Source organism: Vicia villosa, unplaced genomic scaffold (assembly GCF_029867415.1).
Source record: "Vicia villosa cultivar HV-30 ecotype Madison, WI unplaced genomic scaffold, Vvil1.0 ctg.001217F_1_1, whole genome shotgun sequence".
Lineage (NCBI taxonomy): Eukaryota > Viridiplantae > Streptophyta > Magnoliopsida > Fabales > Fabaceae > Vicia > Vicia villosa.
The window spans coordinates 565,001-579,828 of NW_026705539.1; the positions used below are offsets into that span (position 1 = coordinate 565,001).

Consider the following 14,828-nt stretch of genomic DNA (forward strand, 5'->3'; position numbering starts at 1 on the left):
TTCGTCGAGAATTCTTCGTTCCCTTTCGTGTTAATTCCCCAGCGGCGAATTCAACACTTTTTGGGCCCTATCTATTCCATCTCTCAAGCCCCGAATAAAACCCCCCTCCCCTTCGGACTCCATATCTCTTTTGACTCTATATATGTGGGCACCTGATATCTATGAGGGTTCACCCACCCCGGTTACAGCATTCCTTTCTATTGCGCCTAAAATTTCTATTTTTGCTAATATTTCACGTGTTTCTATTTATGGTTCCTATGGAGCTACATTGCAACAAATCTTCTGTTTCTGCAGCATTGCTTCTATGATTTTAGGAGCACTGGCCGCCATGGCCCAAACGAAAGTAAAAAGACCTCTAGCTCATAGTTCAATTGGACATGTAGGTTATATTCGTACTGGGTTCTCATGTGGAACCATAGAAGGAATTCAATCACTACTAATTGGTATCTTTATTTATGCATTAATGACGATAGATGCATTCGCCATAGTTTTAGCATTACGGCAAACCCGTGTCAAATATATAGCAGATTTGGGCGCTCTAGCCAAAACGAATCCTATTTCGGCTATAACCTTCTCCATTACTATGTTCTCATACGTAGGAATACCCCCGTTAGCCGGCTTTTGTAGCAAATTCTATTTGTTCTTCGCCGCTTTGGGTTGTGGGGCTTACTTCCTAGCCCCAGTGGGAGTAGTGACTAGCGTTATAGGTTGTTGGGCGGCCGGAAGGTTGCCACGAGTCAGTCAGTTTGGGGGACCGAAGGCAGTTCTCCGTGCACCGGACACGTAGCTTACCGAATCAGTTGCGACACCGATGGGAATGCATGCTACGAAAGATAGGGTCGAGTCTGAAACATCAACCGTCTACTCAATATCCTTGTACGAGTCCACAATCACTACACGAGATGAACCTTGGTTTGGTGAATTGAAGTTTGCCTTAGGTGTAAAAAAAAGGACTCCCAGTTACTGCGCGCGATCGTATACTGAGGTGCTCCCCGCCGGTTGTTGGAACGACGCGAGCCGGGCCTCCATTCAGAAAGATGAAGGGTCCAAACAAAAGTAAAAATAGGGGGTTACAAATTCCCCATCTCATTGGGGGCGGAAAACGAATCGACATCTCGATGTGATACAGCCTTTTCTATTTTTGTTGGGAAAGAACGGCGAAGTCCATCCGAACCGTCCAATGAAGAATAAGAGGAGAGCAAAGCGCCAATGGCGCGCGAAGCGCATGCGAAAGGGGCACGGAGATAAAAAATAAGTGTGGAGGATAAGCAGCCGAGCTCATTCCCTTCGCTTCCTGGGCCCAAAGCAGTGCAGTCTTTCCTGGCCAAATCAAGGATTGGGGGCTTCTTGCTACGCTACTTAAATAAATCCATTTTTTTTAGTCATATATATATATTAATAGAAAGATAGATCCATCCATCTATCCTATCCGATTTTTATTTTTATATCTAAAAAAGAATCGATTTCATTCAACGTTTGATTCAAATAACTGCGCTTAGCCCCCCCCCGCTCATGAAACGGCTCTGCTGCAATGGATGGCAGAGGGTCCGTAGTACCCAAAGAACTGGAGTGGTCCAGTAGCCGGGAAGGGGCCTAGAAGTGCCAACTACTACACCACACTACACTCGGCTCTACACATTTACAGAGCTAACCCCTGTCCAGTCCCTGGCAGAGTGAAGGGGGCTTCCATCCTTATTCCCTATCCCCTCGCCCAGGCTAACGGGGCCTTACTTATTAAGGGGGGGGGGAGAGTGGAGCCCCGAGAAGCACTGTTGAGAGGAAGATCCTTGGCCCCTCCTCATTCTCTACAGGGTTCCAAACCTTTCTTCAACATAGGTGACAACGAGCGGGGCAGAGATGGAAGAGATCGAACACGAGAATAAGAAGCAAGCTCGCCTTCCTTTTTTATCATTTTGATAGAGAGGGATGGAGAAAGTGGACAAAACAGACTCGCATTTCCCAGTCGAAAAGATGGGTTCCTTTTTCGTCTTGCATTTCTCATCGCGGAAAAAGAATAATATTTAAAACGTTCCCAACCCACCAACCCTTTCCTTCGTAGAGCCGTGTATTGTAATCCGAACCTGCCCGGAGCGAGTCTCCCATAGAGGCAAGTTCAGTTGGTGAGCCGTATGATGGGCAACTATCTCCTGCGGTTCGGAGAGGACTCAGCTGTTAGTTAGTACCCCCTTTCGGGGTGGACCTTTCACTCTATTTTATTATATACGCTTAGCGAAAAGAATGTTTTTTGATACACCTAGGACATGGATTTTATATGAACCAATGGATCGTGACAAGTCGTTACTACTAGCAATGACTTCGTCTTTCATTACTTCATCCTTTCCATATCCCTCTCCCTTGTTCTCAGTTACTCATCAAATGGCACTCAGTTCATATCTTTAAGTTCGATCATTGACAAGGTTCAAAGAAAGGGTGGGCCATAGTGTCTATATGGGAACCGGCCGTAAACTCCTTTTCTGGTGTAGATCCCTTATGAATAAGTTCCCCGGGTACAAGGAATGAGTGCTCCTAATGTCTTTTCGGTGTAGATCGTCTCTTTGAGACCTTTTCAAGTCTCTTCGGTATGGATTCGGTGCAGGGATTCCTGCTTGTGCTCTTTCTTTGTGGCATTATCGGGCTTAAAGACCAGGCACTCTATATGTGTTTCGGTATTGATCTGAGCACTCGTGTAACTACTAATAAAGCTCGAGGGACCTTTCTTTCGGCTACCGGTTTTACTTATCTTGGTCAGGTCTAAGGGTAAGCCCTTTTCTGACTCTTCAACTCCCTTCCTTTTTTCTATCGGAGTGCAAACCGGGGTTGTGAGCGAGCAATGAATCAGGCATCGGTCGTTCCAGCGGTAGAGTCCTTCGGATGTTGAATGGTCTCGTTCCGTTCCTGTGTATAAAGGAAGTAACCCGTGGGTATCTTCTATTGATTAACGAACTGGGAATCAGAGCTCTTCCGGATCTTCGGATGATATGATGGGTCAATCATTTGCTTCATTGGTTTCAACGGTGGCAGCTGCGGAATCAGCTATTGGGTTAGCCATTTTCGTTATAACTTTCCGAGTCCGAGGGACTATTGCTGTAGAATTTATTAATAGCATTCAAGGTTAAACATGACTCCTAGAGAATTACCAAAATACGAAGTTATCTTTTCTCCTTTCGTTCTCTTCTTTATTTATTTTTTATTTTTACTTGGTTGGCAGGGCAGGGTCGGGGCCTTTATCGCTGGGCGAGCGCATCCGATTGATTCTAAAGTCCTTTCCTAAACCACTTCCCGTTTAGTTGCTGAAAGATAGATAGAACCTTTCTAAATGAGATTGAGTTCCACGCATATGCAAGCTAGAAAGATGCTATTTGCTGCTATTCCATCTATTTGTGCATTAAGTTCGAATAAGATATCAATCTATTTCGAACTGGCTCTGAGTTTTTTACGGCTGATATTGCAAGCCAAGGGTTTATATCTGACTGAGGGAGATTCTTGGCTCCGCGCATTCCCCCACTTCGAGGAGACCCTCCTTTCCGTCTCGGAGGATAGGGGTTCGGTCGCATCGACCCCGGTGGAGGGGGAGGGGTGGACAAGCTTCGAGGAGCGCGTCCTATTAGAACCGGCGCTCGATTCGTCGTCCTCCTCAGTCAATGGGCCGCCCTCCCACACGGAGGCGGTCGACTCCGCCCAAACTTATGTAGATCCAAATTTGGATCCAGAAGAACTTATAAAAAAAAAAAGAGAGCTGCATACTTTGGTTCGGGAGCAGCTCCGCCATTTTTGTGAGCAGGGTGGACCTAAATCGAGTTTCTACTCAGAGGAACGCAATTCCGTATACTCCCAAGCTGCTGACAATATTATCTCAAGCTTGGAAATTGGGGGGACCATATCCGAGCACGGTGATTGGATAACTCACCTGAAAACCCATCCTAAGACTCTGGATGGGCTTTATAGAGATTATAGAATCAAAAAATAAGAAAAGTCTTGCTTTTTTTATAATAGTTGCTCGTTCGCCGTGGACCAGCCTCGCATCAAGGCATGTCTAAGCAGGGTCTGCACTACTACTGTCAACAGGAGGAGGCGCAGATGAATTGCCAGTGTTAAGCATATAGACGAGTTCATCGATATTCAAAGTCTTTTCTTAATGCTTAGCCTTAGCACTAAGAAAAGAGGCCCCAGTCTGGACATCAAGGCTATGGAAGGTTACTGGCTGGGGAAGGGGGAGCGGCGGAGTGGGCCCCCTTGGTTTGTGCTGTTAGCCTATCTTTTATAGGGTACTATTCCTTACTTTAGAATTCATACCCGATAGATAATCAGAGTAGAAAATTGCCCCTCATTCCACCTCTCCGGCTCGTTACAAGTATTCTATTTGTACCTTCTTCGTCTTCTCGTACCTCTTCCTTCTATACGTCTGTAAGGATTCATTCCCTACTTCTCGGATCCCATCTCCTTTGAGAACTACCACTCAAGACTGTTGGATCACTCATCAATGTCATCAGCTTAAAAATGATGGCTTTGGGGAAGCTGGGAAAGCGATAGGATAGTTTTCGCTCGACCAAGCAGTCGTTTCACTCAACTAAACCAGTCTTAGTAGTAGCCTAGCCTAATCTTGAGATTTCCCTTCCTTCCCATGGGCTATAGGAGCGGTTTCTAGCTTTACTTCGACAGAAAGGGGAGAGATCGAAAGAATTGAACTAGACCAGATCGAAAAACCTGATTCTTTTGCAGCTGCAGGAATCTAGGTTACTGCAGAAAAGCAATCCATCCGGTAATGCAGGAAAGGCAAGGAAAGCTGTCCCGGAGTGGAACCGTGAAAGAAAATATCTATCATCACCGGTAGGGAAAGGAGTCATTCAAATAAAGAAGTCACAAAAAGAAAGAATAAGGATCCGGATCAAGAGAAGAATCGGGTTTAGCGGTAATGGCATAAGCCAAAGCTAGATCACCGGAGTTTAGGGAAATGGGTACGAGAGAAAAAGGTTTTGAAATGCATATTCCGAAACCAGATAATCAACCGAAGGAGATTCCCCTGCAAAAAGGAGATGGCTCTAGTTTCATACTCATCTTCTATTTTCGAGATTCCGGCATCCCAAGGAGCGAAGCGGCTCAAAGGATTGGCAATTCAGCTCAGTCTAGTCTGAGGAGATGGGCTAGGCTACTCGCCCCTTACATAGGAAGAGGGGGAAGTCAAGTACCTAGATCAAAGATCACGATATCCGGTTTGGTGGCGAGGAAGGGCATAAAAGAAAGCACCAAAGCAAACAAAGTAGATTCTTTGTTGAGTCAACTGGCAACTGGGATTGCAGCGGATCTAGTGGTTCTCCTATTCTACGGTCTTGCTGCTGAGAGAGAGTAAGAATAGAAAGCAGAAGCTCGCCCGGGAGAAAGACAAGGGATGATTAAGATACGAACTTGCGGAAGGAATGAAAAGGTATTCGACTAAGACGGGGACGGGTATTCCCGAAGATGCTTGACCTAAGAGATAGAGACGAGAACGAGACTAAGAAAATAATATATTGGAGAGGAAAGAAGCAAGGCTTTCCTTGTGTAAGCGAATCCCCCATTAAGGATAGATATAAGAGTGGTCAGGAGTGTCTGCAAGGCAGTTTTCTTTATAATGTTTAGTGAGGTATTTATTTCCGGTTAAGCGCAGTGTCTTGACTTTCAAGCCTTTAAGTCTCTTGGGTCAATAGGGATCAGGCAAGCTAGTAAGTTAAGTTTCTCTTAATTTTCCGAGATAAGCAGTTCCATTCCATCGCCTTCTCAAGGATTTTACCCTTCGCTTTCCACTGAGCTGAGGTAATCCCTGAAGCCCCTCTGCTTGCAGCGGCTGTTGCCAGCGAGTAAGACCGTGAAAGCTATGGCTAGGGATTTTCTGCTTGACAAGGAGAGGAATCGTTTTGGACTTTAGCTTCTCCCTGGTATATAATACAAGACTCTTACTTTACCCAGTTATCTCCTCTTTCTTTAGAAGCTGTATAACCGTATAGTAATAAAGCGGTATTTTATCCATTGGAGGATAAAGTTAGCTAGTTCAAGCAAGGGCAAAAGCAACTACAATTGAAAATCTCTAGGGGCAGGGACTACCGTTAGCGGGACAGCTACGGCAATAACAAGGAAGGACTAGTCGAGATGAAGGGAGACTTTCATTGTCTATAAAGGGATAAACTCCAACGACTGACTCTGGCTATAGGGATGTGAAATAATTCCCAGGGCTATCTTCTCTCGCTCGATTGGGCGCTACTTGCCTATTGACAGAAGTCATCTCCGAAAAAGTCTTCGTGCTCAACTCGCTTTGTTTGTTAAGGAATCCCAAAGCACGAACTCGGTTCATTGCAAGGAAAGGGAAGCCCCTACTTGATCTATCTATTGGCACTCGACCATTCGGGTGGACTGAATCTGTGCTTTCGAATGAATCCTTCCCTTGGAATGACCCCTGACTTGAACCTTTGAGCCCAACTGATAGCACAGAACTGATAGAGAATGCGTCCTCATCAGTTATGGTTTGTATTCATCTTTCTTTTCATAACAGCCGAAATGATGGACTATATCCAACTATTGTATTGCATATATTGGTTCTCTCATTCTTCATTGTCTGCCTAAGTAACTGTAAATACCTATTACTTATGAGTCCCTATAAAGTCAAGTACAAAAAAGTCAGCTATCTAGTAGTCCTTTAGCTTCGCTTCTCGCTCTCCTATAACTCTAATCAACCACTCAGAACAGAAGTTCTCGGGTTAAACCCCCGAGTTGGCAACAGTCGAACGCTAAGTCCCCGATATAGCTCAGTGAACTAGCCAAGGGTCAAAGTACAAAAGCAATCGACAATCGAAAACCACGATAGGAGCTTACCGGGCAAGAAAGGAAATGCTCCCATTTAGTCACCCACCTTCTATCGTGTCTTATTTCGATCATTCTTAACCTCACACCTCTATGGCAGAAAGCAGAAGCGCCGGGAAAGACAGCTGGCGGTATGTATAACAAGCAGTTCCGGGGCTCATACTAAGAGAGAGAAGGGCCCACTACGAAGAAGATAGGTCCCTACCCTAGACACATTTAAGGTCAAAGAGATTCCCGATATTGTATTATATTTATGTTTGACAGCGCGGCACTAGTCAGAAGAAGATCGACGAACTCTGCGATACCATATTGGAACCATAGAGATGCCCCGTACTCTCCTCGGGTAAGCCCTTTTGAAGCTGAGAGGGAATAGCACTTATAAGATATTGCCAGCTAGTTTCAGTGGAATGAACCCGGAATCTTTCTGAAAGGTCACTGATGGCCTTTCAAAGGAGAACTGTATAGCTGCGCACTTGTTTGCGAAACAGGTACGTCAATTATACCGTAAGTCCGGTCCTTTATCTACTGCACTTTATTTAAAGCAGTGTGGCGTTTGCCTTCAACAGGTTTACGCCGGGCCGCCTTACGAGCATGAGAGACTACCAGTTTTCGTCTCCCTCAGTCGGAATGGTCTACCTAGGATCATTCCTTCATTTCACCGTAAGGTGATAATGAGGAAGGATGATAAGGCGGACACATTAGTTCAGTTATATCTATCCTTCTTTTATTCACTTTGTCACGGGTCATACCGTTGGCAAAGCGATTAAGTGTGAGAATACTTGATTCTATTGTGACCCCTCCCAAGTTTCTGCAGACTGAAAGAGCATTTGATATGATTAAAATCTTACAATTGTTCAATCAGATCTCAGACTCTTGGCGAGTTCTGCTTCCTAGGTACCTTCCATCGTTGACCTCTATACCTCTTAAGGGTATTGGCTTCGATTCTGGCAGAAGCGGGATGGCACACGACCTTTTATGTTAGGTTAGGGTCCAAGGGAACGACCATACCGAGGGATAGATACTTGGAAAACCTATAGAAAGGTGCGAGACTATATCCACATCGATTAAAATCATTAAGTGTTAGTTTTGATGACAAAACTCTTACCTGGCGTGTCGAAAAGGTGAGGGTGCTCCTCCCGCATCTTCTCCTCTAGTTCCCATGTAGCTTCGCGCTCGGAATGATTCCTACACGACGTATGGAATTGTGCGCGTCCTGAGTACCTGATCCTTTCTGTCAACAATCTTCTCCGGGCGTTCTTCATAAGTTAATTTATTATCTACAACCATATCCTCTATCAACCAGATATGCTCTGGCGGACGGTACGTATTTCCTCAGCATGGATACGTGGAATACTTTGTGAACTCAGGAGAGCGCTGGAGGTAGTGCCAAAAGGTATGCCACATCGCCTATCGCTTACTTGCGTTAAATGAATGAAGTTTGCTCTTTCGAAAATCGATTAGATAGCAATGTTACTCTGAGTTCCTGCTTCACTACAGGGGAAAGGGAAAGAAACGAAAAAAAATTAGTTAAGCAAAGCCCATGGCCTACCCCTCCTACTCTTCCATACCAGTGAAAGAAGTTATTCTTTCGAATAGGCCTAACCCTTGGGGAGAGGGTTATGTTATTGGGTTATAAAGAGGGACTCCCACCTAACTCAACCATAAGGAGACATTTAGAATAGTGATTTATTATGAAGACTTTTACTAGCAAGTAAGTGCCGTGCCCTCAAGTCAAGCAAGGTACCGAGTTAGATAAAGAATTATAGGGGTGCAAGCCCGGATACTAACTATTTCCCTTGCATTTTTAAAGCATGATTTTTACCTTCGGGGAGGGATACTTATTTCTTTGACTTTATAGAAAACATTTATACTTGATTGAAGATATACCAAAACTCTCGTCTATTTCGATGGTATGATAGTAACTAGAGCTCCGGAGAAAATGACCATAGAATTCTTTCTTAGCCTTAGACAAAGAGAACGGGAAACCAGGAACCAAGCAGGCCTCTTGGCAGGAAAACAAGCTAGATCACGTTCTCGAAATAAACCCAGTTTTTTAGGTAGGATTTGGTTGGTGGTCCATTAAGGTCTTGACCCCCTAGGAACTACTCGGAAATAAGGTAAGTAAGTTAGAGAGCTCTGTCCCAATTGTTGAGGAATGGGGTCTTAAGACAGACAAGGCTTTAGTAACGAGTTTTACTAACCGAGGATTAAATTGCCACAGACCAGCATCAGCTAGCTCATGTCTTGGGCAGACTAGCTTTTACCAATAAATAGTAAAAGATTGCTTTGGTGGTAGGTGAAGTTGTAACAAAGTTCCCTTTTTCAATCAGTTCCAAGACCCCGAGGCTCGAGCCCTCAATCAGATTTTAGGGGGATCTTTGCCGTTGATCCTAGCAATGAAGAAAGATGATCTTCCTTTAGCCGGGCACACACCCAGTAAGATGTGAAGCTGTTCACTTCCCTGGTTAAGACAGATTCCCAAGCTATAGATAATAACTTAGCTCTTTTTCTTCTGCCTCGATAGAACTTTTTAGTGACTACCCTAAGAAATCAGACTTATGCTCAGTTCTCCTCGGGATAAGCTGCTCTTGTTTCATAAGCAAATGTGGCAACTGGTGGTAACGTATAAAAGTACCCTATACTATGTGTGAGCCGTTAGAGTATAATCAAGTCCATGTCTTCTTAGTCAGTGTCTCAGTCACGGAAATGAAAAGTACAATGTCCCATCCCAGGTATACTACTAAAGCTCTAACTCTTCTCTGTCTTCTAGACGAGTGAAGTGACCAATGGGGATTGGTCACGAACGCTATAAGCGAGGTTGCTTTCCGCCTGAGTACATCTCACATTGTGGTACCCTTTAGAGTTATAGTCAATGTATCACTGGTATAGGAGTTTATTATCCGTCTGAGATTGGGTTGGTGTTAAGTGTACTATTACTATAAGGTACAAGATCGAAAAAACACAGAGTGAATACATCTGTCGTTCTCTAGTTTATATGCTAGAGTTGTTTCATCCATTTATATTTATACTCGGTGAGGCACCTTTTTAGGAAAATCCTACGAAATCCCATCGGTTCCAGCTTAGTGAGTTTCATGGAGGAAAGGGGATTGATGACTTTTATAAGTGATTTGAGCAATTCAACTAAAGTGAATAAAAAGAAAGGATCTTCTTTTCATCCAAGCGCTCTGTACGCTGTGTGCTATTTTTACATCTCATTACTACCTATCAAGTTAAACTTGCCTATGGTATACCCACCTATAGAGTGGCGGAATGCCCGCAATGATGGTTAAAATGCTAGCCAGATGTCCGATCTTATAGGGGGTTACTTAAGTTGTCCAACATTAGATATGTATGATCGTTATCGCCTGTTAAGTAGCGTAAACTTTAATCACTTCAATATCAATATTTTTCTTCCACCAAATGAGTATGATCTGTGTAATGTAATGAACAAGCTGCAGGGTCAGGCCTTTCAAATCAACAGTGATTGGTTGAAATATCTTCAAAAATAATTATAACTTATTTGTTGAAAATGGTTTACTTTACTCATGCCATAATTTCTAGCCTCAATGAATCAAAAAGGGGTATTAAGCTTACTTAGAGTGTTACACTTGAAAGATGTAGATATTAACGAAAAATAGAGTTTGAGCGATTTGTTAAATACATTATATAATAACATACAGCGTGCTCGTTATGAGCAATTTATTATTAATGTGGCATCAGCCTATGATGGATATAAATTTTGCCTCCCTTTCTCGACTTCCGAGGTAGAATCTACCGCAGTGGGATCTTGCATTTACACGAGGGTGATCTAGCAAGAAGCCTGATCGTCTTTGCTGATGATTTGAAATCAACTAAGAAGATTACAGATTCTATGAAAAGCCATTTTCTATGTGCTACAAGCTTCCATTACCAGTCATTCGAGAGTTTCAAAGATGCAATGAAATGGTTTTATAAGAACTTTATAAAATACAAGCACAGTAGTGAGAACTATGCGAAACTTATCGCGAAGGCTCGGTCCGCTAAACGCCCCTTTCAGTTCCTCGGGAATCTATTAGGATTCTTCTCAAATAAAAATATTATTAAAACCACGCCTATTGTCCAAGACGCATCAGCAAGTGCCTATCAGATCATGAGTTACTTTTTGTTGGATGAAACCATGGCAGAGAGAACGAACCTCATCTCAAATAAAGATAACAAAATTAATTATGTTTATTCCTTTATTCTCGAAGATCTCCTTAAGTTCTTGAAAGTTGAACTGGATAAGGATCTATCAAGTATAGTTTGCAAGTACCTCACTCGTAAGATAGTAACAAGTATTTTTATAACATCGTTTCCGTTCCGTTCCGTGGTCAATATACTCAAGAGTTGAGGACCCGAATTCGGTCTATGTCCGGGCTGCTGCGGCGCTCACTGGTATTTTACCTCATATCATATTTTGAAAAAGTCTGTCTTGCTCATCCCTGACTTCCTTAGTCACTAAGAGAGCATCTATTGAGTACATTTCCCATTGGGCGTCTGGGGTTGGTTTAAGGAAAAATCGGGGTCGGACTCGGATTCTTAGTCGGATGAGTCAACTATACTTGAGAACTGCGCCTGAATTACCTTTTTAAGCTTTTCCGTACTCCAGCTATTGAATGAGTCAAGTAGCTGGTTAAGAAAAGAGTTTCTTTCCTTTTATCGCTTTGCTATCTCACGAATTGGATTTGAACCAATATCTCCGGGCGACTTTCCTTTTAGTCGATCGTGAGTGGTCTGTCGTCCTCCTCATTATAGTCCTCCTAAAATCAATAGCATTTCGTCGGAAAACATCCTGTCTTTTTACCTGAGTAGTCCTATGCATAGTCAGTACTATAGCCCCAATCATGGCAACTAATAAAATTAGACTAGAAACCAAAAACCAGACGAAATAGTAGGTATAAAGTAAATTGCCCAATGTTTCCAAATTAGTCCAACTTCGTACCTTTCCGGCATAAACCGTATATCTCAGAGAGGTCGTATTTCTTTGGGTTGGTAGTAATGGAATGGTTTCATTATCTAAAATGAAGAACATTTCCCACCAAAGGATCAGTCCAATAATACCACTCACTGGTAAATAGCGCAATACTTCTTCGTGAATCTCCGCTATTTGAATATGGAACATCATAACAACGAATAGGAATGAAACGGCTATAGCTCCTATATGAACTACTGGGAAGATCATAGCGGAGAAGTCGAGACCTAACAAAATAAGTAAACCTGAAGTGTCGCGAAAGACTGGGATGGGAAACAAAACGGAATGTACCGGATTTTTAGCACGTGCAACCATCAAACCAGAGACCAAAGCGGGGCTCGACAAAACAGAAAGTATCATGGTACCCTGAGTCCAAAAAGCCTTCCCTCCAGACAGAAAGAGAGTCTTTCCTGCACGGAGTAGTGAATAACTATAGAGAGCTGTGCTTGGTTGTTGACCAAAGAAAAAGCATGGAAAAATCAATTTTCACATTTCTAGAAGACATAATTAATGAGGTCTAAAAATGTGAAAATTTCTTCGCATAACCAAGCATCCTGTCCCTGTAACATCATATCGTAATACCAAAATCTAAGAAAGCCCTCATTGTAAATACGATCGTCGGCTATTACCGCCCGAACAAGGTCAGGCATACTCCATTCAGGAGGTAATTGCCGACCACTAAGATCGACCCACTTCGAAGATTCAGTAGATATTATATCAAGTATCTCCACCGGGTCAGTCGGGGCGCTTCCAGCGTCTGACCTAGTGGAAGAGGTACTTGACAGACTATCTAAAGACATTTCCGTTTCGGAAAGCATAAATTGAAGATCACTTGGTGTAGTATTCCCATAGAGAGCCAACGCACCTGAACGCCTCATATGAACCTCTGTCAACGTGCTCTGCTCCCCCCCCAAAGAAAGAGAGACTTTAAAGTAAATATTTGCGTTGGTTTTTCCAACGAAACTAAGCACTTTTTTTTTTATCATTCGGAATGAGCCCACCTAAGCACTAGTAGAAATGTTATGACTCGAGTTTCTTTACCTTCGATGCACACTTACTTTGCCATAAATTTGTCCTAGTTATTGTCTGCGTGCTAGCGGATAGAGAACAAGGTTCAGTCTAAAGCATTTACCGGCAAGACGAATCTTATTTCTATACATAATTTTGATAACCAGACGACTTCTCCACCCTCTGCTAGCAGCTTTCTTCTCTTATGATTTTTTCGCTATAGGTCGAGAAATTTCATACCGTAAACTCTTCCTAGTACCTACCCGTCGCTAGCAGCATTAGAGCCTCTATCACTAAATTAGTGAGCTTTGGGAAGAAAAGATTAAAGAAGAGAGGGGAAATCTCACTCACGGAACACTTTCATGTTCCAAAAAGACCAGAGTCCGACACTTGACAATGAAAGAACAGACAGAAGTGGAACGAGAGGGGAGGTGACGAGTTGGTAGCTCACCTCTTCCTTTGTTGCAGGCATAGACAATGGGAAGGTCCACTTGGTGATTGAGTTCCGAATTCCCTTCCCCTGTTCTGGCGAGTGACTCTTCCGGAAAATCGGATTTATTCAATTACTCGCCTCCGACTTGCCTTGATATTTAGACAATCTTTCTTTCTATTACGCTATTTCAAAGCATCTATCATTGGCTCCCTTTCCTACGAGACTTTCTTTAATCCGAATTCCTCTGGCACTTATTTAATCAGGAATTTAGAAGCAGCAGGGTATTTAGTTGATGGAACACTTTACAGATTCCTATTTTAACAGAGTCCAAGACTTGACAACAACAATAATAATTTAGCGTCAGATGCCTTAAGTTGGAAGGAAGTAGCTACCTATGATTTAAGAATTGAGTTAATAGCACATGAGTTAGATTAACCTGGATCTAGCTGCGACTGCCTTTATTATAGTATGACAGTTGCTAGCTCTTCTTCGGCTTCCTTTGTATCGTAGCCGTCATTATAATTCCTAGGAGAATGAGGCACAACTGGGAGAATTAGGAAAGCTCATAATGGAGTGGAATTGGCATCGTGCCTACTATTTATGACGATATTATTAATTAGATGCCGTCATTAGTAGAGTAGGCATAGAGGGGTCACTCTAAATATACGAGTTCGACGCATTAAATTATGATCTATCTATTACGATGAAGTTCATTGCATTTCCTATACCCTTCCTTCTTGCTATACGGGCAACTTCATTCCTTGCTTTAGAATGACGAAGAGAGAAGTGTGAATGCAACCTTCCCTCTATTCTTTCAGTTGTTAGCTGCTTCTTCTTTATCTGGTATTGAGTTCATAGACCACAATCAAAATGTGATTCCGACACCTGACGAAGACCTTCGACGTGCTGCGGAAGCAAAGTCGTAGTTAGTAGCCCGTTACGGAAAGCTAGCTGAACTCTCTTCTATGTCTTACGTAGATAAGAAGGAATGGGACTGCTGTAGCTTCGCTTCTTCTTCTGCTCGCTACCGTCGATTAGCTCGACCAGAGGCAGGAAGATTACGGGGTTTAGTCCGATAATTCCCAATCCGTCATTCTTCTTAGTCTTTCTTGGCTAATTAAATTAACTAGCTCATCCTTTTCAATTAGCTGCTTTCCAGACTCGGAAAAGAGGGCTTCTTGGATAATGCGATGGAGGTTAGCTACCTTCGTCACTCATCAGTTAAGGCATTCTATTGGGAGAAGCCAGCCTGCTTACTATTAAGGGAGGAGGATGCTATTTAACAGTGGTAGGGGAAGTAGCCCCAAAGCGCAACCAGACTCTTGTTCTTCCTCTTCAGCGGCCAAAGCATTAAGCAGTTGTTTTCGGTTCGTTTTGAGTTGAGTTCCTTTCTACAAGGACGCCCACGCAGCGAGGATATGGGGCAGGCTACCTCACTTAGAAAAATTACCTTTCGCCTGACGTCCTCGCGGCCTTCTCATCGCCCTAAACGCTCCTCAAAGGCATCTCAGTCTCCTAGTCCTCTCCTAAACCTACTCTAATCAAAAGTCATGAAATGGATATATA

At 43.2% G+C, this 14,828-nt stretch overlaps 2 protein-coding genes across 2 annotated transcripts in view; one reads left to right on the forward strand and one right to left on the reverse strand.

The window, feature by feature from the left end:
• Nucleotides 1-13,456, reverse strand: part of LOC131634064 (NADH-ubiquinone oxidoreductase chain 6) — an 18,509-nt gene extending 5,053 nt beyond the window's left edge. The window contains exon 1 of the mRNA XM_058904745.1: nt 1-13,456. This exon is cut by the window's left edge and continues 5,053 nt beyond it. Within this exon, the coding sequence (XP_058760728.1) occupies nt 11,522-12,181 (660 nt within the window). The 5' untranslated portion in view covers nt 12,182-13,456 and the 3' untranslated portion in view covers nt 1-11,521.
• Nucleotides 143-12,091, forward strand: LOC131634065 (NADH-ubiquinone oxidoreductase chain 2). Its single transcript, XM_058904746.1, has one exon. It carries the CDS (start codon nt 143-145, stop codon nt 785-787), a length of 645 nt encoding a protein of 214 aa, XP_058760729.1. The 3' UTR covers nt 788-12,091.
• Nucleotides 13,457-14,828: the final 1,372 nt, after the last annotated feature.